This window comes from Dasypus novemcinctus, chromosome 10 (genome assembly GCF_030445035.2).
Source record: "Dasypus novemcinctus isolate mDasNov1 chromosome 10, mDasNov1.1.hap2, whole genome shotgun sequence".
NCBI classification, from domain to species: Eukaryota; Metazoa; Chordata; class Mammalia; order Cingulata; family Dasypodidae; genus Dasypus; species Dasypus novemcinctus.
In genome coordinates, this window is record NC_080682.1 from 82,898,028 (window position 1) to 82,925,944 (window position 27,917).

At 46.4% G+C, this 27,917-nt stretch overlaps 1 protein-coding gene across 2 annotated transcripts in view; it reads left to right on the forward strand.

The window, feature by feature from the left end:
• Positions 1–27,917, forward strand: part of GALNT18 (polypeptide N-acetylgalactosaminyltransferase 18) — a 344,314-nt gene that overhangs the window by 306,402 nt on the left and 9,995 nt on the right. For both annotated transcript variants that reach the window (XM_058305729.1, XM_058305730.2), the window contains one exon: positions 17,829–17,993. In XM_058305729.1, the coding sequence (XP_058161712.1) occupies positions 17,829–17,993 (165 nt within the window). The remainder of the gene's footprint in view (positions 1–17,828; positions 17,994–27,917) is intronic.

A 27,917-nucleotide genomic window follows, 5' to 3' on the forward strand; every position in this document is an offset into this window, starting at 1 on the left:
TAACACTTCTTCTGGAGCTTTCTGAAACTCACGTCCCCACTCAAGATGGCCTTGAAGAACTGAATCCAAGACAGCACAAGATAGGAAGAGCAAGCCAGTGACAGAGAGGAAGTTACAAGTGGTCTGATCAGGAGAGAGGCCATTGCTTGAATGGCACAGGGATCAGGGCCCTCCCCAAAGCTATTTCTTCTTCATCCAATGGAGCAAGAAGTGAGGAGGTTTCCCCATGGTTGTTGTGATTGCTCTGATATCCCTTGCATGAAGTGCAGAACCTCTAGAAGTAGGCTATATCATTTGCTGCTTCTTGCTGCTGTTTATTAGGAGGGTGTCACTGGCATTTTGGGTGGGCCAGTTCTTCGTGTGCAGGACTGTTCTACTCAATGCAGGATGTTTAGCATCCCTGGACCTTGCCTGTAAGTAGTATCAGTATGGGACGGAAATGTCCCCATGAATTTCCATAGGTTCCTGGAGGAGGTGATACCGCCCCTATTTGAGAACCTCGGAGAGAAAGAATATAAGTAAACAGGCTCAGATTTGGGAAAAGCTGGTGGCACTGAGTGGAGATGTCTGAAAGGTGTTTCTATCAGAAGCAGCTTAAGGACCTGCTTGTCTATTTCAAGAAAGTTCCTAAGGAGATGTGTTCAGAATATATCACTGATGTAAATGGATTCTTTTATTTGATTTTACCCACTAATTCCATTGTCACCACATTGCCTTTTGTCCCAGATGCTTTTCTGAAATCTGTTCTTTGCTGTGCATTAGGCCTACCAGAGCTGAGCTTTAGTGGAGTCTTGAGTTAGCTCTGTGTTAATATACTGAGAATTTAAGCAGAGCTTGGCCCTCTAAATCAATCATCAGAGCAGCTTTATTTTTTTCTTGTTCAAAAATATGCTATTAAATGCAGGGACATGTATGGGAGTGGAGGTTGACTTGGGTGAAGGACAAGCTTAAAAGGAAAATTTCACAACATTTTTTCTGAAAGAAAAAGGACTTCCTGGTCTTAATTCTTGTAGAACTGGACTACAGAATAGATTTACATCATCTCCACAGTATCTTTAGCATCCTTGGAAGATACTGGACTGTTCAAAAGTCACCCAGTCATATTTGCCTAGGTCATTAGAAGTGCTTAATAAACATGTATGGGATAAATCAATGACTAATTGAAAACTAAAGCCTTTTAAGTGATCACAAAATGGACTGAGCCAGGGTTCACTCTCTTACCCTTGCCCTGGAGGTTTCTAGGATGATACTAAGGGAGAATTTCCTCCTCCACAATACAGTAGTAGTGGTGGAATGCATGGGAGGCTGTGGTAGCAAGAGAGCCAGAGAAGCAAGTGAGGCAATGGAGTGAATGAGTAGAGATTCCTCTTTCCCAGAGTCTACTGTGAACAGATGGAGAGAAAGGAGCTAGCTGTTCAAAAGCGTGTGGGCTTGAGAGGTATATATTCTGACTTGCTTTTTAAGGAATAGAAAGCAATAAGGGATCATGTTTTGAAGTTGAGGGGGAAAATTCGGTGAAAAGGAAGTTTGATATGTGGGAAGGGGGAATAATTAACAAAGCCACAACCCTGGAGGGGAAGGGGGAGGGGGAGAGGATAGAAGGGGTGAGGTCCAAGGACCATGTGCTGGTTGGTCTTGCATTGCAGGAGAGGAAATTCTTCCTCTGAGGCCCAAGGGCAAGATGGAAGGAGGTTCAGATGGAACTAGTTGATAGTCTGTCTTGGAAGAGCAGCATGGTGTGTGTGTGTGTGATCCCATTATGTAGGGGAGCAGAGATTAAGAAACACTGCTGAGGGCAAGTAGATCAGCTCCTGACCCAGGGCCCAAAGAAGGAATGCTAAACAGTCTTGAGGGGATTGGTTGAGGCTGAAGATCATTTGTGATGGGTCTAATTTTCCCAGATCCAAGATTTTTTCTTTGCAGCCCAGGAACAGGTGTGGAGAAGATAAATGAGAATACAAAGATGTGCTTGTGGGATCTAGAAGGCAGGAAGAATGAGTAAGTGAAGGACTTGAAGGAGGTATGAAGAGAGTGATGGGAGAAATTGGTGTGTAGGCTTTCTAGGGATGAGGAAAGGTAAGGAGGGAGCCGAAAACATGGGAGGAAAGAAAAAAGGTCATCGTTCTGAAGGTCTCCATTAGGTGGAGGAGCAGATGTTTGAGAAGAGGGTGAGCAATCAAGGTCAATAGGCAGTTTGGGTGAAAGTTGGGAAAAGGAGGATAATATTTCAGAGGGAAAGCAGTTTGGGACAGTAAGAGCTAGGGTATGGTTGTGGACCGTTAACATGGAGTATAAGCAGTTCTCCCTGGAATTGAGGCAAGGGTGTAGATCCTCAAGAGTTGCCTAGTTGGGATGTAGAGGAAGCTCTGAGCCTGAAACTGAAATCCTTGATGGATGTGGAAGACTACCTGGGAAGTACTCAGTTGAGAAGGAAAATAGTGGGCAGAGGGTAGTGGGGTCTGAAGTCATGATCCTCAAGGAGGAGACCTTCTTACACAAGGAAGGAAGAGCTGAGATGTAGAAAGGGGCTGGGTAGAGAGAATGCCAGCCCCACCTTATGTCCCAGACAGGAGAATCAGCAGATTCAAAAACACACATTAGTAGGAGTATCCTCCAGGAAGAGCCATTCTTGCTAGGGACAAGAAACATCCTCTTTGGTTGGAAAGACACTGAGAGTTTGCTAGATGGACAGTTCCAGAAAACACAAGAGAAATGTTTAGGAGGGAGAGGAAACCAGAGAAGATCAGCCCAGGGAGGAAGCACAGGGTATATCAGGGAAGGAGTGAGGATGAGAATGTTCCCTAAAGATAACACAAATTAAATCATATGCAGTTACACATTTAGACACATGCATTTATTGAAAATATCATTTTCATGAAAGTAGACAATTCATGTCAATAAATATGGTATTTGAGACTGACACCCAGAAAATCTGTGCTATGTAGTCTTTAGACCATCACTTGCATGGTGAGATTTACCTGGCAGGTCAGGAAATGATGAGTAGAGTGATATATAGAAACAGAACCATTGCAGATCTTCTGCCAGGGAATCTTAATGATGCATCTCCCTCTGGAGTCTCTAAATTCCCTGTGACCAAGAAGAACCCTTAAGTATGCCCCATAGGAGGATGGAGGAAAGGGATAGCAGAACCAGGTTGGGAAAAACCACCTCTCCTTTTACTGCAGCCTCTGTAATCATCCTTGGTCCCTGGACTTTTGTGCTCAGGACAAAGCACCAGACTTTCTGTCCTCATGACAACTGAGCTGCATCCCCATCATATCCACTCCACGAGCTCACACTGCATTCAGTCCAGGATCAGGAGGCCTTTATGGAGCTTTGGCTCTGCCAAAGGAAGGAATCCAAGTCCCAGCTGCTAAGGAGAAAAGAGGGCTGGATCATTGTGACCTAGAGAAGTGAGGGAAGCCTTCTTGGAGGAGGAGCTGCATCTGGACCTAAAGGAAGAGTAGGAGGTGTGGGAGCAAAAGCAGAACAAAAAGAGCACTTCAAGGAATAGAGGCTGCAAGCAGAAAGAATAGAACTGAATCTTTGTTTCTGACTAAGAAATAGAATAGTGTAGTGCTTGAGAGATGGGCTTTGGTGCCACATGACTTGAGTCACTCACTGCCACTTGCTATCCACTAATTTACCTCTAATTCTGTTGTCACTCCTAAAAAATGGAGAAGATCATAACCCACTTACCCAGGGTTATTTCAAGGATTTAATAATAGTGTATATGCAAAACAGTTAGCATCCCTGGCATATAGTAAAAGTTCATTAAATGAGAAATACTATCATTATTATATTTATTTTTTATTTCCTTCAACCAGGAGGGAACAAAAGGAACAATCATTTGCTGAATACCTACACTCTGAACCATATACTTTACCAACACTTCCGTGAAAATGAGGTCCCATATCTATAAGGTTTTGTTACATAGTAAATTACCCACAAATTTAGTGGCTTGTAACAAACCCACTTAATTATCTTAAGATTCTGAGGGTTGGTGATTTGGGCTAGGCTTTTCTGGCTATTTCTTCTGCTAGTCTCGCTCATGCATCTGGTCAACTGCTGATTAGCTAGGTGACTGTTCCTGGAAGTTGGCAGAGTAAGGTGGGGCTACTGGGACAGATGTGTTTCATCACTGAATAGGGTAGTCCAGGAATCTTCATATGATGGTAACGATGAGGGTTGCTATGAGCAGCAAGAGAAAGCAAGTGCAATGAATGAGTGATTTACAAGTCTCTGTTTGCATCACATTTGCTGTGGGAATTGCACTGGCCACAGTCAGTCAAATGGCCAAACCCAAACTCAAGGGATGGAGAAATGGACACCACTTCTTGATGGGAAGAACTGCAAAGTCACATTGCAAAGTAGTTTGCATGCAAAGATGTGAAGGATTTGTGGCCATTTTTATAATATATCACAATGCCCTCTCATGTTCATTCTGTATTATTTAATTCATTCATTCGTTCTCCACTCATTCATTTGAATCACTCACTGATTCAAAAGAATTTGTTAAGTGCCATTACCATACCTTTATTATGTATCTTGTGCTAAGGAAAGAAATCCCTAAAAGAACGGCCTTAGTTTCCTAACATTGTCATAGTGCAGTCCATCTGGCATTGCTATCTGAAGTCTGTACATACAGTAAAGACATGAGCTGGAGCTTTTTTCCACTGAAAAGCAGACTATTCTTCCCAGGAAAGAGGCAGATGGAGACAGAAATGAAGATGGAGACAGTGCTGGAGCAGGTGAAATAGATTTGTTTTGGCAGATTAAAACCTGGAGCCATTTTTTCACCCACATAAGCTCCATTTCTCCAGGCTAACTTCTCCCCTACTGGATCTTAACCTGCAGATTTTATCTTTCCTAAATCATCTTGTTCACTAACTGAGATTGCTAGTGAGTCCAGATCCCACATTGACCATATTTTAAAATATCTATTAAATTCACTCCCACCCACACCCCACACATACACATATAACCTCTTACAATGGGAATATTCTAAGCTCTTCTTAATTCAGTGTAGGATACCTGCATGGGTTTGAGCTTCCTTATTTCTGATGGGAGCCATGTAAGGGTTAGGCCTGGCACAGACTGTTTATTGGGAACAGTTGTTAAGAATCTAGCCCTGGAGAGAGAACCGTGTTCTATCCAAGTCACTAATCCACAAGGTTTATGGAGGGTGGGACCCAAGGTACTTGTCCAAAGCTGGGCAGAGAGAAGCTAGAGGGTCTTGGAGTAAGGGATATTGTATAAGTCAGGGTTCTCTGGGGAAACAGAACTGACAGAAGTTATCTGTAAATGATATTTTATAAAATTGTCTCACATGACTTTGAGGATGTACAAGCCCAAATCCCTTAGGGAAGACCTCAAGCTGGGAACTCCGATAGAAGTTTTTGATGAATCCCCAGGAGAAGCTGGTTGACTGAAGTAGAGATAGAAATGCTCTCCTCAGACTGCTGGAATAATCACTTCTCCTTTTAAGAGCTGCAACTAATTTGATGAGCATTCTCTCATTGTTGAAGTTAATCTCCTCAGTTCATTGTAAACATAATAGGCCATAGATACAATCAACTTACTGAAGATTTAAGTCCACACAACGCTCTCACGGTAACAATCAGACCAGTACTTGCTTGCCCAAACAACTGAGCACTATTACTTAGCCACGTTGACATATGAACCATACCACCACAGTGACCCAGGACATCGAGGCTGGAGAGGTGCAGCAGTTCTTCAGACTACCTGAGACTGCCTTGCAGTAGACACAGATGTCATAACTGCTACCACCTTTGAAAGTGACCTGTCATATGTCGGGCCCCCAAAGTCTCTGAGGCACCAACTTTGATATTTAAAATGAACCCCCACTGCTGAACTGAGGTTGTGCTTAGGCCTGAGTATAATGATGGGCTCAGGCTCAGCCTCTGGCACTCCTACTGAAGATGCCTAGAATCAGACCTTGAGATGAGGATCTGAGGCAATTTGGGAGGAAATTCAAGGGAGTACTGGTGGTGGGAAAATGAGCCAGGAAAGGGAGAAAAGTCAATCCAGAGTGCTTAAAAGAGCAGATTAGCATTGTGGGCCAGTGGGGCTCAGTGTTGCTGAAATTTCCAAAAGACAGTGTTGGACATGTCTCAGAATTAGCCCAAGGGGCAAGGAGGATCCACCAGCTCCTATCCACTCTTGGTTGAGGGGCATTCATTCCCTGGTACTTCTGCCCTGTCTGGTTCAGGCAGAGCATGCTCCTGCAGCAAGAGAAAGCCCTCAGGCAGAGAGTTACAGGGCCTGGCAGATGAAAGCCTCCCACATGTTTAGAAATGATGGATGCCAAGGGAATATGGGTGGGGCATCAACAGCATCTGTTAGAGCCACAAAAAGGGCTAACACAAGGTCATGCTGTAAAAGCAGAAGGAGTGAGTTTTCCAGGAATCACTTGCATCTTTGTCATCTAGCCAGGAAAATCTGTGCCCCAAGAGTGCGACGGCTTGCTCGGTCGGTAGAGGTGGGGTCTGGCTGCGGACGAGGGGTCGGTCCCACTTGGGACGAGGGGTCGGTCCGGCAGCATACGAGGGGTCGGTCTCACAGGGGTTGCGCGGTTCGGCTGACGGGGTCGCCCGGCGAAGCCGGCAACGAGGAGGTCGCCCAGAGAAGCAGGCGACGAACTGAGGACAAGGGAGGCCAGGCCCTTGTCGGGGGCTCTCAGGACTGGAGGGCGCACGGCAGAAGAACTACTGCGGAGACGAGGTAAACAGGCAAGTCCACTTTATTGAGGGAGAGGCAACAGTTTTATAGGGGCTGGGGAAGGCTAATTGGTCAAAGCCACGCCCTGTTCTGATTGGTTGCCGGAGAAAGGTCAGTGGGAGGTGCTGGACGGGGGAGGGGTGGTGGTTAGGGATTGGCTGTCGCTGTTGCTGGGGGAAGGGGCAGGGTTTAGGGATTGGTGGCTGCTGTTGCTGGGGTGGAGGGCAGACTTGAGTTTTCCGCCCACGCCTGGCTGTTGCTGCTGTCGGGGGAAGGGAAGAGGGCAGACTGGATTTTTCCGCCCTGCACCTGCGCAGGGAGAAAGAAGGCATCGTGGGGTGCTATCTGGGAGGAGGGGTGGCCACGGAAGCATGGCTGCCGAGAAGGGGAGACCCGAGGGCACTCTGCGCCCATGCCGAGCTTCCTTCAGGGGTGGCGGTGGGCCCGACCAACCACCCCATTACAGGGGCAGCGGTTTGGAATAGGCCTGCCGCGGCCGCCGCCCCCTGCCAGGTCAGCAAACCACACTTCAGCCCGAGGGGCGACCGCACAAGAGGAATTCTGAGCAGTGGGTCACCAGATCCTTGCTGTGTTCCATGTCTGATGGTGGCCATCTTGAAGGTACTGATGGGCCAGGTGCATTTAATGGACAGTCAGTGAGGGCTGCCAATTCACCTGCCCTTTGAGGCTGAGTGCAGTGATTCTGTCTTCAGAAGCTGGCACCCCACTACCTCCTGCCCCCACACAGCTGCTGACCCCATCCCTGGCCCTGGCCCCTGTGGTCTGGCTCTGACAGCAGCACACATCCTGTCAGCATCTTTCTTCCCTGTGAAAAGCCCCCTCGCTTCCTCGGCCTCCGGGACATGACCCACTGCCTCGGCCATTGCTATCGATGGGGCCTCCTCTGTGATCTCTCCCATGGCAGAGTGTTTCTGCCTGAAGTGGCCCTCGTTGGCAGCTCACATCTGTGTCATTGTGCTCTACTGGAGAGAGCCACCCATGAAGCCACCTGATGGCAGGCAGGGCTGGCAGCCAGGCTGGTCTGGAGCACAGGGAGAGAGTGGGAGGAATGAGGGAGTTGCAGAAGGGCCTGCACGAGGGACCAAAGCCTAGGTCAGGGCAGTTTGCAAGTCCTCCTCCCCAGAGACAGATGACAGCAGCTGTAGCTGTGAACAGAGAACTGGCTGCCTGATCCAGGATTCCCGTTCCTTGTTTTAACTTGGACCCTGCTGGTTTGATTGACTCATAACTTGGCTTCCTCGATTTCTCCACGTTCACCTTCCCATGTGATGGATAGTGTTAAGATACTCGCCTACTCCCAGGGGCTCCCTTAGGGTTATAGGAACCTCCAGGCTCTCTGTGATTGTATCTCCTTTCACTCAAGAAAGCACACTGGCATGCAAATGAGATATTTCTTTATGTTGAAAAAAAGTCAGACATTCAGAAACTTCAGTACTTATTATTAAAACATGCTACTTGCTTTGTCATAATGAATAAATATACAAAGTACACACATGACATCAACATGCACCCAATGACTAAGGACAACTGGGCTCTGTGATTTGATGGTCCTTTTGCTTCCCCCTTTGGCCTTTTGGAAATGTTTTGTGTTTGTTCTCTATTAGTCAAGACTCATGGTTGCAAGTGACAGGAACCCAACTCAAGCCAATTTCAATGCAAAGGAAATTTTTAGCATCTCATGTAATTAAGAAGTCCATGTATGACTCTGGCTTCAGGTAGTGCTGGTAGACCCAGGGGCTTGAATGATGCTTGCCAGGCTCTTCGTATCACTCTCCACCTCTCAACTTTTGTTGCCTTCATGTGTTTCCTATACTCAAGGGGCTTCCCTGATTTAGCTGAGGAAGAAGGCAGCAAAGTAACTCTGAGCTTCAGCCTTCCAGCCACATGATCTCACAAACAGGAAAGTCCCAGGGAGAACTTTCATTGGCCCAGAGTTGGTCACATGCCCAACCTGCAACCAATCTCTGGGTCACGGCAATGGAGTACCCTGTTGGCCAACCTGTGAGACAGACCTACCCTTCTGGCCGGGTGAAGCAAGATGCCATTACAAGAAGGCAAATAAAATTCTCAGTATCTCAAGCATCCTGTCCAGGTCTTCTCTGGTTTGTCTCTGGTCTCTAACTGGTTTCAGTTCAGGAAACCCAGAGTGACCCCGACACCTGGCTCTCTCCTGGGGCAGGAGATGTCATAAGGGAAGCTGGAGCTCAGAATGACAGGAAGAGAGGACAAAGCAAGATGAGGGGTTAGCGCTGCTACTCCAGGACTGTCTGGCTACAAAAAAACCCCAAAGATGGTTATAGAGACAGCTGACACCTATGTTATGGGCAGAAGGTCTGGAATTAAACACAAAAACACACAAATAGCTATGTATCTAAATCAAACTGTTCTAACCCAGCAATAGTGCAGCGTGGCCGCTTCCCTGGCTGCCCAGTTCAGAGGAAAACGGAGGCAAAAGTGAGGTCAGCTTAGCCTTCTCCTTTCAGTCTTCTGTTCAAGAAGTCTCCTTGGCCAAAAGCTCTACTTTCCTTCCTGCCACCCTTCAGGCACACAACCAAAATGTTCCCATTAGGCCTACAGAAGGTGTGTGAGTCACCTAGTGTTTACAGCTCTTTTCCATTCCCTTCATGTGTACCTAGTTCTGTGGTTGGTAAATGGAAGAGCATTTTGGAAATGACTCCCTATCATTCCTAATTTATCATCAGTGAAATGTGGCCCTCAGCACCATAACTAACCTCTGTGCCCAGGAATTAATGACCAGTAACCAAACTCTTAAGTCAGCCCACCCCTGGCTGCAGAAAGGCCTGCAGCTCTTTCTTTGGGAAAGTGGAAAAGAGCCCATTTCTAATATACATTATGGATGTCATAGTTCCTACTCGGTAAATTGATATCTAAGAAAGCCTGTCTCTTCTTGCTTCTTCCCACCCCCATTGCAGGCACCCTGCCTGCTCTTTGCATGTCCTCTTACCCACAGGCCTCTTGACTGGTCTGACACAGGATAGAGGCCCCAGAGATGAGGCCAATCAAGGCATGGGTGCTGGACAAGTAGCCCCCTCTGTGCAAGGACTTTTTCTGCCCTCCTATTGAAACCCTGGACCCTGCCTTCCTGTCCCTGCCCTGCAGTCCCTGTGCCCAATGATCAATATTTGACTCCTCACAACTACTGCATCTTACAGGTCAGGAAACTGAGGCTCAGAGTGGCTGAAATAGCTGTCGAAGGTCACCACTAGGAAGTAAGGGTGGAGGTACCAAGAGGGGACCCAGGTCTACCTAGTGGGAAGTCCCTGTTCTCCCTATCCCACTAGGTCACCTTTTTTCTAAACCAGTGGTTCTCAAATGTTAACGTTTGTCAGACTTAACCTGGCAGGCTTAGTAAAATGCAGTGGCCCTGGTTTCAGAATTTCTGCTTCTATAAATCTGGGGTTGGCTTCAAAAATGTGCACTTCTAAGTTCCAGGTACCACATCTGGAGACCCTTTGAACCAAACAATGGTGCTTCCTAACTTCTAGGCCATTCTCATACTACTCCTGCAGATAAGGATTCTGCTTGCTGCCCACAGTGAGAGAGAGACTGAAAGTCCAGGAGGCTGTAGGTGCTGTCCTTCCATTTCTTCCCTCGGCTGCCTAAATCCTCTTTAACACAGCTGGCCTCCCACCTAGGTTGCTCTTAGAAGCACCTGGCATAAATCCCCATGCCTAGGTCCCACCCCCTGGCAGGGGTTCTTAAACTTTTTTGTTCCACAGACCCCTTTGCCAATCAGGTGAAAACCATGGACCCCTTACTAAGTCCACACTATACTGTGTATTATTTAATAAATGTATCCAGTGTACCCACACCAACATGTCTCCACAGGAATAATGTTTTTTTTTTAAATTGAAGCTCATGGATCCCTGGTTAAGAACCCCTGCCCTATGGTTTAGGTTTTAAAGCCCACCAGGTGCTTCTGATGTATATCCAAGGTGGAGAATCACTGCCTTAGATTTGATTGCATTTAAGGACACTTCCTTTTGATTCCTCTGCCTTCCCCCAGCTTATCTGCTCTCAGCTCTTCCTCTCCTCCAAGGTCCAGTTCACGCCTTCTCCTCCAGGAAACCTGCCCCACTGCATTTGCCCTCCCTTCAATGACCTTTGCCACCTTCCCCCACTTTGACACTTTGTACCCCCCAGTTATGTGTGCCTTTTGAGTCCCTAGACTGTGTCCCCCACCCCTGCAGAAAACTGGGCTCTTAATTCCTAGGGTGCAGCACCCTTCCAATTAGCCAAGAAAAGGGCCTCAGGGACCCTGGTCCACCCAGGGTCACTTTTCCCGTGAATGCACCCTGCAAATACTCTTATTTTCTCCCCTGTGGTGGGTCCTGGAACCCCTCCTCACCACTCTCCAGACAGGGAAAGGTTTCAGCCAATCACTACCACAACTCAGGCTGGAGGCTCAACAAGAGAGTTTTTAAAACCATGGTTTCCAACATTTTTTACTCTTCATAACCTTCTGTTCAAACAAAATGTTATGTGAAAGCCAAATATAAGGAGGACAGAAGAAAATCTGCCCTAGTTGGGCTGGGAGGGAGCTCCTCCCAAACCCTACCTCCCTGCATCCTCCCACACCCTGCCTCCCCGCCCTGGCCACTGAGGCCCATTCTTGGAGCTCTCAGGGTGGCGTCTGAACAACGTGGTGGAAATGCCCCTGGAAGTTCTGGCGCTGGTTCTGTGGTGAGGGTTGAGATGGGGTCAGAGGTGGTGTCTCAGTTTCAGCCCGAGCTGAGGAGAGGCCCTGCCAATGGGGTTACTTACCTAGTGCCCTGAGAGTGGGGAAAACTAGCCAGCTGCTTAAGTGAAGCAGGCCCTGAACTCCACCTTTCCCCCAGGCAGGGAGAGGAGAGGGCACTTGGCATGTTTTGTTTTATTTTTTTTAATCCTCTTAGCCTCAGTTTCCTTAGCCTTGAAAAAAATGGAAGGTAACCACAGATATAGAAAGTACCCAGCAGGGGCCTAGCATAGAGCGGTAAAAAATGTTTTTCTTCTCTGTTCCTTCCTGAGATGATTCAACCTCCAGTGACAGAGTCTGTCAGTGAGTTGATGTTTAATATACCTGAGGAAGGCCGTAAGTCAGTCCCTGAGAGAGAGGCAGGTCGTGCCCCTTGCCTTCCTGGAAGAGAAAAGCTGCTGAGCATACCCTGTGGGTGTTGGGGGAGTGGCATGTCTGGGAGTTGAGGTGAGGGAGCAGGGAGAGGCCCCAGCTGCCAGGCCTTGGCAGGTGTGTGCAAGCATGGGCCCTGTGGGCTCCCTGGCTGGCTGTCCAGTTTAGCTATAGTCACTATCCCTACCCCCTGGCCTGGGGGAAAGGCGTGTACCACTGGTATGAGGCCCAGGATACAGATATATTTGTTCTTTTACCTTGCAGATGAATTTTCTCTTTCTGCAGCAAGGCATCGGGATGAAATGCCTGATAGCTGGTTTGCAGCCATGCTGCACCCTTGGGGGCTGAGTGGAGAAGGAGATGAATCAATAGTTTGCAGCTGAGGAGAAGCCGAATGGTAGATATGGATTCCATTGTCTGGGGGGTTGTAAAACATACACAGACAGGATAACAGGCTCACCCTCAGACTCTGACCAGAGTTACTGGAGGGACATAACTGGCTCAGCACTTTGTACCATCTTTTATTATCGGCCCTTTAGTAAAGGCCCCCATCCATCCCTCTGCTACTCCCTTAGTCCAGGCCTCCCTCATTGCTCAAAGGAATCACAGTGGCAGCTTCCTAAACCAGTCTTCCTGCCTCCAGTCTTCCCGCCAGCCTGGCCACTGGAACCGGTGTCATCCCGGGGAGCTAGGCAAGTGAGCTGGTCACAAGCATGGCTCCAGAGTCCACTGCCTCAGTTTATGTCTCCGGTACTATTTGCCAGTGACTGGACAAGTTACTAATTTCTCTGTGCCTCAGCTTTCTCACCAACAAGATGGGGATAATAATACTAATGGGTTCATCAAGTTATTACTAGGATCATATAAGATAAAGCATGTAAATTACTTCATGTCTGGAACATAGTAAGGGCTCAAAATATTTGTTTATATTATTAGCAGTCTAAGAGCTGCTCAAGAATAGCAGTATTGGCATTTGGGGCCATATAAATCTGTGTGGGGAGCTGTCTTGTGCAGTGTAGGATGTTGAGCAGCATCCCTGACCTCTACCCACTAGATGCCAGTAGCATCCCCCTACCCCAATAAGAACAACAAAAAATGTCTCCAGACATTGCCAAATACCCTCTGGTGAGCAAAATTGCCCCTGATTGAGAACCACTGTTCTAAGTCACTTCTTGCTTAAATCTTCAAGGTACCCATTGTCCAAAGCCCAAGCATGATGTGCAAAGTCCTTCATGGTTTGACTCTTGCCCTGTTCTCTGTTCTCATTGTTCTCTGTTACCTTCATCCAACCCAGCACACCATGGGGTGACCACCAAGGCATCTACAGCCATTATGTTAGCACCAATGCTCCTTGCAGCTGCATCCTGTACCTCAGAGTCTGGTTCTGATGACTATTTTATTTCTTGACAAGGGATTTTTTTTTCCTTCCTTTTAATGTGTCTTGTAATTTTTTATTACAGTAAAACAACAGTAAAGACTGGCATCATTTTCTATAATGGAAAGGCCATTAGTGTGGAGGTTTGAGTAACTCTAGTCTGTCATTAAGCTGGATTTGGATTTTGTTGTTGCTATAGTTACCTTCAGTGCACCTAAGTCTTCAAATCCCTCCAATGGTAGACTGCTGCTACCTTGTGCTTAGTGGAAGCCTGCAGTGCTAGAATGTTTGTGTCAGTATTCCTGCCCAACCTCAATTTTCCACAGACTGTGCACACCTGTACCATTCAGGGAGTCTGTCTTCTGCACTCTTGACCCTACATTAGCAAACTTCTATTGCTTACCACTCAGTGCAAAGCTCACAGTAGTAGTGTATTTCTTGATTCACCTGCTCCAGCCTCAGTCTTAACCAGGCTTGTGTGTCTGAGCCTCAGGGTGGGCTTTCTCAGCATGACTTCTCCTCCTCTTTGGCAAACAACTTCTGCCTCCTACTTAGTGCAGGGTAGAGATCAACCAGGTCTTACATCCCTCCCCTCTCCATGGCATCCAAACTTTGCTTTATATTGGTATAGGATACTGAGTGTGAGGGGGTTTCTTGCTCCCCACTTGAGTGATAGATGGCTTTCATTTAGGGTCATTGTGGTAGGGAAGTAGGTTTTCTGCCCCTCACCAGTGGTAGCCAAATTTTGGTATTAGGGTAGGGACCAGGGTGTGCAAGGGTTTCTTTTCCTTTTTTTAAATTTTCTTTTGTTTCTTAATTAGCTTTTTTTATTTAATAGATCACACAAAACATTACATTAAAAAACATAAAATGTTCCCATATACCCCACTCCCACATCCCCACCCCCATCATTTTTTATTTTTTTGAAGATACATAGATCACAAAAAATGTTACATTGAAAAATATAAGAGGTTCCCAGATACCCCCCAACTCCAGCCTCCCAGCCCCCTCCACCAACATCAACAACTTCTTTCATCATTGTGGCACATTCACTGCATTTGGTGAATACATTTCAGAGCACTGCTGCACCTCACGGATTACAGTTTGCATTGTAGTTTACTCTCTCCCCCAGTACATTCAGTGGGTTATGGCAGGATAAATAATGTCCAGCATCTGTTCCTGCAATATCATTTAGGACAACTCCAAGTCCCGAAAATGCCCCCACATCACATCTCTTCTTTCCTCTCTCTGCCCTCCACAACTACCATGGCCACTTTCTCCACATCCATGCTACAATTTCTTCCATTACTAGTCACAATAGTTCTATAGTAGAATATCAGTAAGTCCACTCTAATCCATATTTTATTCCTCCATCCTGTGTACCCTGGGATGGTGATGTCCACTCCACCTTTATATTGAGAGGGGGCTTAGATCCCACATGAATGGTGGATGCAATTCTCCTGCTTGCAGTTGTCGGCACTCTTGGTTCCCTGGTGTGGTGGTTGACCATCTTCACCTCCTTGTTAGCTGACCTGGGTAAGTCCAATGAACCAGAGAGTAGGAGTCACAACTCTGCTGAGGCTCAGGACCCAGCTGGCACATGGGCAGTTCAGAGATTCAAAGCTCCTGAGTATGCACCATCCTTAGCACCAACCGCAGGTTCTTGTCACAGGTAAAAGTGACAAGAGGCATGTGTAGGAAGGTCACATCTGAGTCCAGCTCCATCACACACAGGAGCACAAATTCCAAAGTAGGGCCCTCTGACATTGCACAAATCTATACCCTGTGGATCTCCATAGCCCTCATAGTGGTTACAGTTACAAACGACAACTGAGGGAATGCTGAGTTCCTAGCCAGGGGAGCTCTGTCACATTCCCCAATGGAACAGCTACAATCCCCCAAGTGCAACAACAAAGACCAGTGAAGAAGGATGGTCCAACAATGAGCCCTTGATACTGATGACTATGCTTACGAACCTGTGTGCCTGAAATATGAACTGGGCCTAGAGCTGCAGGGTGCCTCAGAGTTACCTCCTGAGAGCCTCCATGTTGCTCAAATGTGGCACTCTTTAAGCCAAACTCAGCATGTAAATGCATTACCTTCCCCCCAGCATGGGACATGAATCCCAGGGATGAGCCTTCCTGGCACTGAAGGATTATTACCAATCACTAACTGGTGATGAAACTAGAAAGAGACCTTGAATAAAAGGATCAACTCAGACCAGCAGAATATCTCACCCTACATGTAGGATCATATGTTAAAAACTGCTTTTTGACCTTGAATAAAAGGGGGAAATGGCAAAAACAAATGAGTTTATATGGCTAAGAGTTTCAAAAAAGAGTCGGGAGATCATCAGAGGGGTCACACTTATGCACACCTCAGCAGGACCCCAGAGATAACCAAAGTAGATACAACCCCAGGTACTAGAAGGGCTTCTTGCCCTCCCCAAACAGCAGATGGCCTTGGTCTCATATCACAGCAGGGTCTATTTTGGGGCACAGGTGGGTTTTCTGCCCCTGGGGTAGACAGCCTCTACTTTGTATCAGAGAAGGATCAGGGGAGCAGGTGAATTTCATGTCTTTCCCATCAGTGGCAGTCAGTTACCACCTATTACTCATGGAGGACCTGGAATGTGGATGGGCTTCTCCAGATACCCCAGCAACACCCTCAAACACCCTGTACTCTTGCATCATGAGGGGGCCTTCTTGCCCTACCCCCAGTCTTTTTGTGAGCACCCAGTGCAGGCCAGTGGAAAGTAGCTGGCAAGTGGTTGCAATCTCTCCTGTGTCTGGGGCTCCCAGGAATTCTGAGTTCATGCTAGTCCACACTCAACCTTTATGAATTTTTAAAAATTTATTAAAATTTCAGTTTTCTTCTTACCTATGGTCTGCCAAAGGTGAAATAGTTGACATGTACTGTCTCTCCTAAAACCAGTTGTCACACTTTGGAATTCAGTTCACCAGGTTGCCTCGGACAATTACATTTTGACAGGCTCAAAATAGTGACTTTGTAGATTATCCAATTTCTCATTTGTAGGGTGGAAATGACATTCTCTTGTGATTGTCTACATCTGCAACAAATGAAACTACCCAATTGTGTAATGATTATTTTTTACATGACTTTTCCCCCACCATTAAATAGAGATCTCCTTGAGGACAAGAACTATATCTTGTTTATCTGTATATGCCATGTGCCCAGATTCATGCCTGGCAGGTCCTATACATTTAGTATACCTTTTACAGAATGAATGAATGAGCTGAATGAGGGATGTGAGTGAAGTGACATACTTTGTGCCCAATCGGGCTTCTTAGCTCAGAAAGCATACCTGGTGCTTGCTAGGCCTGCAGGCGGTAAATGTCGGGCATCATGTACAAAATTTCTTCTCATCTTTTGTGTTCAGGCCAGTTATTATTTTAATCCAACACTGGCTTTTGAGATATCCAAGTGATGACTTGAGAGAATCCTCTTTGCTGCTGGATCTCTCTCTCTGTGATCTGCTGATTTCATGGTTATACCACTCAAGATGCACTTTGTTTGCTTTTTAAAGTGCTCTTTGCTGCTGAATTTCTCTCTGTGATCTGCTGGTTTCATGGTTACACCACTCAAGATGCACTTTGTTTGCTTTTTAAATAAGAAACAACTGTCTGTTCCTATTTTGACTCCCTAGACTCTGGAGCAACAAACAGCTCCGATGACAGCCGTGCCAGATAGTAAGTGCACACATGTTTTTCAGAGCATCTCCCCCAAGCACTTCAGTGCAGCTAAGTGGATAAAGCTGATTTCAGCTATTACCTAGGTGGCCGCTTGGGTCTGAGGAGATAAAGAGGTGGTTGCTGATCACTGGGGTCCATAGCTAGCCGCCCCACACTCCTAAGCCTCAATCACCTGGCAAACAAGGTGACTAAGAACTACACTCCATCCTGAAGAGAGAGTATGGTGCATTCAGTCCAAGGGTATTGTCAAAAACTGCACCAGACAGTGTGAAACAAGCAAAGATGACTTTATTCATGGTAGGGGAGAGAGAGTACAATCAACTCTGTCAAAACACAGGACAGCTGGGTTTTTAAGGACCAGCAGTGGGTTAGAGAAAATGTCCTGGAAAATACTAAGGGGAGAAAGTCCTGAATGGTTAAGGTCTTTTTTTTTCTGTATCTACTGACCCAGCACAGTGTCTGGCACAGAATATTTATGAAGAAAGGAAGTCAGTGAGTCTGGGAACACTGGATCCATGCAATGTTTTAAAATTGTGAATCGTGAAATCAATTCAATAGGTTATGACCAATGTTTCTCAATGGAAGAATAGAACAGAATTGAAATTAGAGTGCCTTCTGTAGTGCAAGTAACTTTTATTGCTTGAAAATTTTGTTTCAATTATACATGTGGACCAGATGATATACTAGATCATATGTGAAAAGGTTTCTTCCTGTTGGTTGCATTAGAAAAATAATTTTAAAAATCCAGAATCTTCCCTAACCATGGTCTCTCTGCCGGCCTTCTGCACTAGAGAAGCCCTATCTCTCTGGTTGTTGGCACTGACCTCACTTTCCTCCTTCCCACTAGAATGTATACTACACAAGCAGTCAGCAGATCCATGTGGGCATCCTGAGCCCCACAGTTGATGACGATGACAACCGGTGCCTCGTGGATGTCAATAGTCGCCCACGGCTCATCGAGTGCGGTTACGCCAAAGCCAAGAGAATGAAGCTCCACTGGCAGTTCTCTCAGGTACAGCCTTAAGTAACAGCCCCAGAGCTCCCAGGAATGTGCAGCACAGAAAACCTGGGAGAGTGGCCACAGGGACCAGGGAGGGGTTGGGGGGAGAGGAAAACAACAGCGACAGAGAGGCAACAGTTAATGGCGACCCTGACAATTCTCAGGTATAATATTTACAGAGTACCTACTACCTTCCAGGGGCTTCACATATGTTATCTCCTTGACTCCAGATACTGGTTCTGTAGAAGAGTATTATTATTGTTTTATTATCATTTTATTTAATTTTTAGATATAAGGAAACTCAGGGTGGAAGGGAATCACCTGCCTAAGGCAACCAGTAAGTGGCAGGGCTGGGACTAAATTCAGGTCTTTCTGACATTAAACCCTGGCCTTTCTTCTACACGAGCCCCATCTCATGAGATGAACTACCCAGTCTCTCAGGCATAGTCGGTGCTGGGTCATCTCTGACCCTTGGCAATCCCCTGTCCGCCTTCCTCCCAGTATGGGGTCTCCCTCACTCTACAAGGTGAATTTCCTCCCAGGGTGGCATCTTGGTGCCCATTTTGTGAAGGGCGGTCCCCACACTAGTGGCTACGGAACCCTCCTTTATCAAATCTACATCAACTCTGGTGTCCATATTTGGCTTCCCACTCTTCATTGGCCCAGGACCTGGAAGTCATTTTCAGCTAGGTTTTCAATGTGAAAATCTGGATTACTTGTGTTTCCCCACTATAAAATGATAGCCAGTGGTCAAGATATCCAACTAAATGTCACCCACAATGAACCTCTGCCTCAGTCCCCAGAAACTCCTCTACATTAGTATGAGTTTCCTCCCATGGTTGGGTATGCCCAGGCCATGAAGGAAAGTGTTAATGCCAGGAAGTTAGGGAGGCCATGGAGGGTTTGGAGCATTAGGTTACCTGGCAAATTTTACATGGTGGATGGTTCCAGGGAAGTCAGGGGACTGAGCTGGCAGAGGCCCCTGACTCAAGCTCCCCAGAAAGCTGCTTCTGCTCTGCTGAGGAGGCACTAGAATTTTAGAGTTGAATACCTCTTGACACCTTGATTGCAGTCCTGGTATCTAGGTACTTTCCCCCGTAGTATGGGACTGGTTTGAGGTTGTCCCAGCTACATCATGTTTTATGGGCAGGGATCACCTTATACCTGGGGATGGGTCTGTGAAACCTGAGAACAGAGAGATACCCTTTAGTCAGGTCCAGGATGGGTGGTAAAAGCCCATGCTGGGTGGCAAATTCAAAACAAGGACACAGATTTAGGAGCTAGTCAGAGAGCAAGGGCAGCAGTTCAGGCCTGACTTTGTGGACACAGGAAAGCAGTTGCTGAAGAGGAGCACACAGGGAGCTAAACCAGAGCACTGTCAAGAGCAGGCAGAGGATGCCTGCAGAAGCTTTGGGAGTCCTGGCTTGGGCCTCCAAAATGGGGCTTACTGAAAAGGGGTGTGCACAGGGACTTGTGACCCCTGCCCCACCCCTTCCTGTTGGTGTGACCTTTGTTGTGGTAAACTGCAAAGGTCTGTCCCAATAAGAAAAAAGGCCAATGTGTCCACAGGGCTTATTCTGTGCCAGACTTTCTGTACTTGGCATATATTAACTCACGTAATTCTCACAACTTTCATGCATTAGGTACCATTACCCTGACTTCATAGATGAAGAACTGAGGGACAAAGCTGCTCATGTTGGTTTTCATCATTCAAATTCTCTTTTATATTCCTAATTGTCAGAGTTTGTTTGAAGTGGCCACCCAGAAGCAGGTCAGCGTTGGGGCCAAGGTTTGAGAAAACTGAGTTTATCTTCCTCTATCTCCCCTCTCTCCTGTTGAGTGGCCAGATGCCCTAGCTAGGTCAGCCTTTGCTCCCCCCAAACTGCACCAGGCCACACCTTTGCTACTTTTCCTTGCCAGGTTTCCAGCTCAAAGGGCCACAAGAAAGAGCTTCATTCCTGCCCCACCCTCCCCCCCCTTAAACCAAGAGGCAAAGAGAGGCTTGGAGGCGTGTTGTCATGGAGGATGGCAGGGTGTGTGCAGGGTGATAAAGGGGCCGTTGTTTATCAGCTAAGACTAGATGTGAAGTTGGCTGGCAGACCAGAAGCAACACCACACCCAGTGCGGTCATACCTGGGGCCATCTGGAGGGTCAGTGGCGGTGCCCTCCTGAGGGCCACTTGGTTCAGCTTCCTCCTGTGGACTGTGAGTGGAAGCGTACAACCAAATGCTGGTGGTAGGGCTGGAGGTGAGGCACGGCTGATGGTTTTTCAGAGGAGACAGTACCTCACTTGGTACCATAGGAACTTGCTGGATAAAGAAGGCGTGAAGGCATCTCCAGGGAGAGGGCCCAACCTGTTGTAAAGCAGTGCAGCATCAAAACCCAGGGGAACGTAGCTAGGTGTGGCTGGGCCTAGAGGGCACAGTGGGAGTGGCCAGAGATGAGCCTGGACAAGGCAGGCTGGGCCAGGGAATAGAGGCAGGCCTCAGAGCCTGGACTGGTCCCATGAAAGGTGGAGGATGTGTGATAAGGGACTGACCTCTGTAGATCTGAGCTTTAGAAAGCCCTTCTGGTAGGAACTGAGGGGTTGAACTGGAGGGGGAAACTCTAAAGTGGGAGAGAGGTAGGAAGAAAGATCAGGAAGAAGAGGCTGAAATGCAGTTTAAAGTCAACCATTTCCTCCTCCCCACCTCCCCATGACCCCGGGGCCCCCATGACCCTGATGGGATCACTAGGATCTCCTTTTGGGGCAAGGTCTAAGGCTGACCCCTGGAGCCCAGCTTCAGGTGGTGTGGGCCAGGTGTGCTGGGTATCCACTAATGGAAGTGTGGACACACTGGGAGAGGAGGGTGGCCAGTGGCCCCCTGGTCTGCCCCAGGGTAGACCTTAGACGTCATGTCCCACCAGGCACTTACCCATCCCTTCAAGGCCTTGCTCCTCCTAGGGACTCAGGAATAACCAAGGAAAGGGAGTTTGGTCTGTGCTGGTTGTCCCAGGCCTCGGCCTGTCTACCTTCAGCCTTGTGCTGTTAGGTGTTGATGAGTACAGCAGCCCCACCTCAAAGGTGAGGAAATGAGATGAAATCTCCTGTCCAAGATCACATGGCTGAGAGCAGTGGAGCTGGGATTTTAACCCCCAGACCCACCTGCAGGCCCACCTGCTTCTTTTCCAGCCCCACATCCTTCTGACACATGCGCTGAGGTCCTGGGGCTGGGGTGCCTTGGCTCCATCTCCTGTTGCAGATCTGTATGCCTTGGGTCCCCACGACTGACCCTTCCCACCCGTTCCATGTCATCTGTCCAAATGGGACAGGGAAGAGACTATCCCCTAGAATGGATATCCTCCAGGCAAAGACACCCCAAAATCCAACTTCCTCCTCTCATCTCAGCCCATGGCCTTCAGCAGGCACCCCACATGAACAACCAACTAAGCAGGGCAGCGTTTGCTTTTGGAGCCCTGAAGACTGGGTAGCTTTCAGCCCCTTTAGCCCATTTCTAATTACAGTCCTTTAGCAGCCACATCTTTGATCATTCCACCAAAAGGAGCTGTTTGGAAATATTTTAAAATTCCTAATTTGCAGACCCAAAGCAGATACTCTCACTTGGTATTTCAAAATTAACATATGTGGAATTTTTGCTTAATGCAAAATAATCAATGTTTATCACGCAACCTGGAACCCATCCACAAGCGTTCATTGGTTAGGAGCCGCTGTTGATGAGGCCAGTAGAAGCCAGAAGTCTCTTACACAATTTATGTCATGTGTTTGGACTAATTTTCTTACAAATTTTAATCTTTGCATATAATATGGAGATCCTACCAACTTGAATGTTCTCATGCAGAAGATGAGCTAATAGGACCATTTTACTGGGTGTATTTCAAGTCTCCTTTCCAGTTCCATTTTATGCATTATTTACTCTCCTGGGGACCAAATTGAAGTTCCACAGATACTCAGGCTGAATTAATTTCAAAATAAATTCTAGTGCAATTCTCCCAGGTTCTCCTACAAAGAAGAAAGGCATTTGCATATCTTAATGTTCTATCTCATATCCTGATTTTCTGTTTAACAAACAGAATGCCTTTTCTCTAACCCTTGCAAGCTCTTCTGAATTTCCCATGCTTCAGGCTGAACCAGGGCAGCATAAGATACTAACATTGAGAAACTGCATTTGATGAAAACATCTCTTGGCAACCCTGATGCTCAGGGCACTGATGAGCAATTTTCTGATGATGACCATTCATTCCTTCAGTCGTTCATCAAACATTGAGTTAAGTGCAGGGTTGAGCAAGAGGGTTGCAGATGTGAGTCAGACATAGCTTCTGCCCTCGAGGAGCTCACGGACATGTAAACACACAACAAAACTGAATGATGAGGGCAGAAACCCACGCAGGTACAGCACTCTGGGAACCCGGGCTAAGTGATAGTCTGCAGAACTCAGGGACGGCTTGCCACATGATGCCTGTTTGTTCTGGGCCTTGGGACCTGTAGAGTCAGTGCCCAGGCCTAGAGAGGGAGAACTTCCCAAGTGGAGGCTGAGCATGGGCAAAGGCGTGAAACAGCAGAACGTGTCTGAGAAATATGAATCAACAGGGGAGTGGAACTTAGAGTTTGCGGTGGACAAGTTGGGGCACCTGATGGTCTGCCTGGGAAGCCATGCCCCGGACTTTGGCCTTCACCTAAAAAGCACAGGGCAAGTAGGGGAGCTTTGTAAGCAGAGGTTTGCCATGGTGGGGTCTGAATAATCATTCTGGCAGCATAGTGCTGGGTGGATTGGAGGAAAAGCGACCGGAGACAGGGAAACACACTAAGAGGTTGTTCCGTCGTCCAGGTGAGCAATGAGGACGTGGTCACCATGGGGCATGGGACCAGGCACCTGTGGGGAATGATTTTGTGAGACATTTCAGCAGAGTCTGTTGAACTAAGTGATGTACTGACTGGGGGTATCTGTGAGAGATTATCAATCCAGGGCCACCCCAGGTTCAGGACTGGGGTGACCTGCCCCCGCTCCAGCCATGCCCCATCTCTAAACAGCTCAGGTTTAATGTTTGTGAATTTTTTTAAAAATGGGATTCCTTATTTCAATCAACAGCTTTACGTTAGGGGCTGGAGTTAGTGAGACGTGAGACGCAGTCCTACCCTCCAGTCTTCTTTGGCTCTCTCTATCTGTGAATGCAGAGTTGGAGAAATGTGTTGTGTTTAAGACCAGAAAGCCCTCAGGAGGGTTAGACTTTTGTCTTCAAATAATCAGCAGGCCTGCCCTGTGCAAGGGAAGGCTTGTCCCCTCTGGCATTGAGGGAGGAAAATCAGGGGCAATTTACAGAGCAGTTCTCACACGGCCATAATCCAGGGACTGGGAGGGGTGGGCTCCGAGGACCCCTCAGCATGCGAAAGGCACTACAGATGTGAGTGGTTTTGGACTGGGAGAGTGTAAGGGCTCAGAATTGAAACTCCTCAAGGCAGACCGCACACTCCTGAGGAGTCTGTCCATGTGGTCCCACCAGGCCCGCCTTATTACAAAGCACCCCAAATTTGACAAGGAAACTCGTTGTATGGTGCTGTTCTTTATCATACTTTATGGCAGTTTTTTGGTTGTTTTTTTTTCCTTTATTTATTTTTTCCCATATAAACCACTCCCCACCCCCCTACCACATCATTTTTATAAATTGTATTTTTTTGAAGATATATATACATCACATAAAAAATGTTACATTAAAAAATATAAGAGGTTCCCGTATACCCCCCACCCCCTCACCCCACTCCTCCCACACCAACAACCTCCCCCCTCATTGCGGCACACTCATTGCACTCGGTGAACACATTTTGGGGCACTGCTGCACTACATGGATAATAGTTTACCCTGTAGTTTGCACTCTCCCCCAGTACATTCAGTGGGTTATGGCAGGATATATATTGTCCAACATCTGACCCTGCAATATCATTTAGAACAACTCAAAAATCCCAAAAATGCCCCCACATCACATCTCTTCTTCCCTCTCCCTGCCCCCAGCTACTACTGTGGCCGCTTTCTCCACCTCGATGCTAAAATTTCTTGTATGGACGTTTTTCACTTGTCATTTCACCCCATGGCCCCCTCTCCCAGTCAGTAAAGACTGGAGGGTAGGACTGAGTTACCCTTTCCACCCACTCCAGCACCTAACATAAAGCTGTTGATTGAAAGAAGGAATCCTTTTTTAAAAATACATAAATATTAAACAAAGGCCTCCTGTGTGTCAGGTCTTGCCCCAGGTTTGTGGTAGATCCAAAATGAACGAAACCTTACCCTCAGAGACTATGCACACCCATGCACACCAGCCCAAAATAACAGACTGGAAAATAACGAATCGTACTACAGCATTTCAAAGCCATTTCAAGGTAAGAGTCAGAGGAGCCTGCTTGGTTGGAAACTCCTCGCTCTTACAATGAACACCCCTAGGTGGCCCTGGGTCCCAGCTGTGAAACAGACAGGCACCAAGGGGTACTCCCCAGGTTACTGGATAAACCCAGTGCTCCAGGGGTGTAATGTTGGATAGTAACAATATCTTTGTGTAGTAGTTTACATGGATATTAAAATATAAGCAGCAGGCCTCGATGAAATGCCTGAGTAGTCCATGCAGCCTGCCCCCAGACTCTGAGGGACTGCTCTCACCACCCTGGCTTTGGTGGAAATGTTTCCAAGACCCAGCTGGAGTCCAGGAGCACCCCAGGGCAGCATTCCCGTGGAGAGTAAACTCCACACCTCAGGAGAGCCCTGTGCTTGCCCACATTTCCAGCACAGCATTTATGCATTTTCCACGGGAGAATATCGAGGATAAAAACCAAGATAACTGTCAATGGCAAGAGAATGCTGAGTGCGTGGGGAGATGTCCTGGAAGAGGGCTGTGTGCAGAGCCAAGCCTGCCCCTTGAAAGACAGTTGACTCTGATTTGTGTGGTCTAATTTAATAATCTGATGCAAGATGAGTTATCCACTCAGAACAGAAACGATTTACAAAGCACATTCCCCAGGGACCCAGCACTAATTCAGCCAAAGCATTTCCCAGCATGCAGGGAGGAGCCACGGACTTTCTCCTCTCTAGTCCCCAGAATCTGTCAGAAAGCCCAGCTTCGAGGACCTTTCATACTGAAAAGAAAAGACTGTAAGTGGGCATTTCACTGGGGACTCTGTCCTAAAATAGCATTTCATTTCCATATCACATGAAAGGGCAAGTGTGAAATTGTCCAGGGTTGAGGGACTGACAAAGCTTTGTTTAGACCCTGGTGTTTTCTTAGTTATTTCTAGTTTATGGATCCCCCTACAGGATCAGGGACCTGGATTAGAGTGGGGACTTTGCTACCCCAATCTAGATGAGGTTTAAAAAGTTATCAACCATTTATACAGTACTTACTCTGTGCCAGGGACTATTCTAACTATTTTATAAATATTAGCTCATTTAATACTCATGACGACCCTATAAGGAAGTTACTGTTTCACAGATAAGGAAACTGAGGCACAGAGAGATTAATTTTTTCAAGGTCAAACCTGAGAATTCTGGCTCTGGGATACAAGCTTTTAACTACCGTACCATCATGCATCTGCCTTGCCACTAGAAAACTAGTGGATTATTTTGCAGTGGGAGTTCCGAGCTAGGTTCTCCCTGCCAGGCCAGTCCCAGGTATATGGTATGTCAACTGGCTGGATTCCTGCATCAGCCCCCTCCCTCCAGCCTTCCTGCTGTCTCCACGCCCTCCCCCTCACCTGTCTTTTTATAAAATTTTTCTTCTCTTTATTAGAAATGTTGTGGGGTTACAAAACAATCTTGCATAAAATACAGGATTGCCATTTATCCACCGTCACCACCACCTTGGGTTGGTGTGGAACATTTGTTAAAATTGACGATAGCACATTTTTATAATTGTACTATTAATTTAATTATATGAGTTGACTTAGGGTTCCCTGTTTGTATAATATAATTCCATGGAATTATAAAAAATTATATTCTGTTACCATGTAACAATCTAACTTTACCCTTTTTCATCATATTCAGATATCTAATTCAGTGCTGTTAAGTGCATTCACAATGTTGTGCTATTATCACTACCATCCATTACCAAAACATTTCTTTCATTCCATATGGAACCTGTGCTTTTTTTTTTTTTTAGGTACTAGAGCTGGGACATGAACCCAGAAATGCCCTGAGTTGTTTTGTTTGTTTGCTTGTTTTTGTTTTTAGGAGGCACTGGGGACTGAGCCCAGGATCCCCCATTTAGGAAGCAGGCACTCAACAGCTTGAGCCACATCCACTGCCACCCTGTACATTTTAAGCCTTAACTTTCCATTCCCTATCCCTACCCCATCCCCTGGTAAGCTATATTCTAGATTCTGATGCTGAGTTTGCTTATTCTAATTGCTTCAAACCAGTAAGATCATACATTATTTGTCCTATTGTATCTAGCTTATTTCACTCAATAGGATGTCTTCAAAGTTCATCCATGTTGTCATACATATCAGTACTTCATTCCTTTCTGCAACTGAATCATATTCCACTATATATAAAAATGTAGGTAGGTAGGTAGGTAGGTATATAGGTAGGTAGGTAGGTAGGTAGGTAGGTAGGTAGGTAGGTAGATAGATAGATAGATAGATAGATAGATAGATAGATAGATAGATAGATAGATAGATAGATAGATAGATAGATAGACACATACACACGTACACACATACACACCACATTTTGTTTGTCCATTCACTGTTTGATGGGCACTTGGGTTGCTTCATCTTTTGGCAATTGTGAATAATACCGCTATGAACATCGGTGTGCATATCTGCTTTCAATTCTTTTGAGTATATACCTGGTGGGATTGCCAGGTATGGTAGCTCTATACTTAGCTTTCTGAGGAAACACCACACTGCCTTCCACAGTGGCTGCACCATTTTACATTGCCATCAGCAATTAATGAGTGTTCTTATTTCTTCTAATCCTCTCTAACACTTGTTATTTTCCATTATTTTAATAGCAGCCCTTATAATGGGTGTGAAATGTTATCCCATTGTATTTTTCTTATGTAATAAACTTTATTTTTAGAGAATTTTTAGATTACAGAAACATTATATTGAAAATATTGGGGATTCCCATATCATTAATGACTTCCCCTCCCACATTCTCCCCTATTAATAACATCTTACTTTAGTGTGGTACATTTGTTATAACTGACGAACAAAATATTGAAGCATTGTTACTAACCAAGGTCTATAGTTTATATTATGGTTTATACTTTGCTCTGTACAGTTTTATAGGCTTTGACAAAATACATAATGGCCTGTATCCATCGTTGCAATATCATGCAGAACAATTCTAATGTTCCAAAAATGTCCCATGTTCCACCTGTTCTTCCTTTCTCCTTCCCTCAGAACCTCTGTTGACCACCATCTTTATATCAATATTACAAGTTCTTCTGTTACTACAGTAATAATGTCTACTTTGGTCCATGTTTGTACTCTTCCCTTCTATTTGTTCATTCCTCAAACTTGAGGATTTGGGGATGATGATGCCCGCTCTGCTTCATATTGAGAGGGGGTTTAGATCTTATAGGGCAGATGGAAGGAACTGTCTTGCTTCATGTGACATCAATTGCAGAGCAGTGGAAATCATGCAGACCTCAAGGTCCATACTCACTGGTGAGCAGCATTTGAAGCAGGCAGTGAATAAAGCTGCACACGCCCGCATTTAGTGCGTCACTCTGCTTGGTGCTTCATGGAGCAAGGAAAGAGATCAGGGTCCCTGTCCCCTGGACTTTCCAAAAGCAGGCAGAAGGCACATACAGAGAAAGAGAAGGACTAAAGGGGTACATGGCATTGCATTGGGTAATTTATAGCAAGGCTTAGCTCTTTATCTTCAGGACTGACTTTATATACAGGTAAGCCTTGCTTTACAGAAACACTATATGTAGGTTCAGTACCTG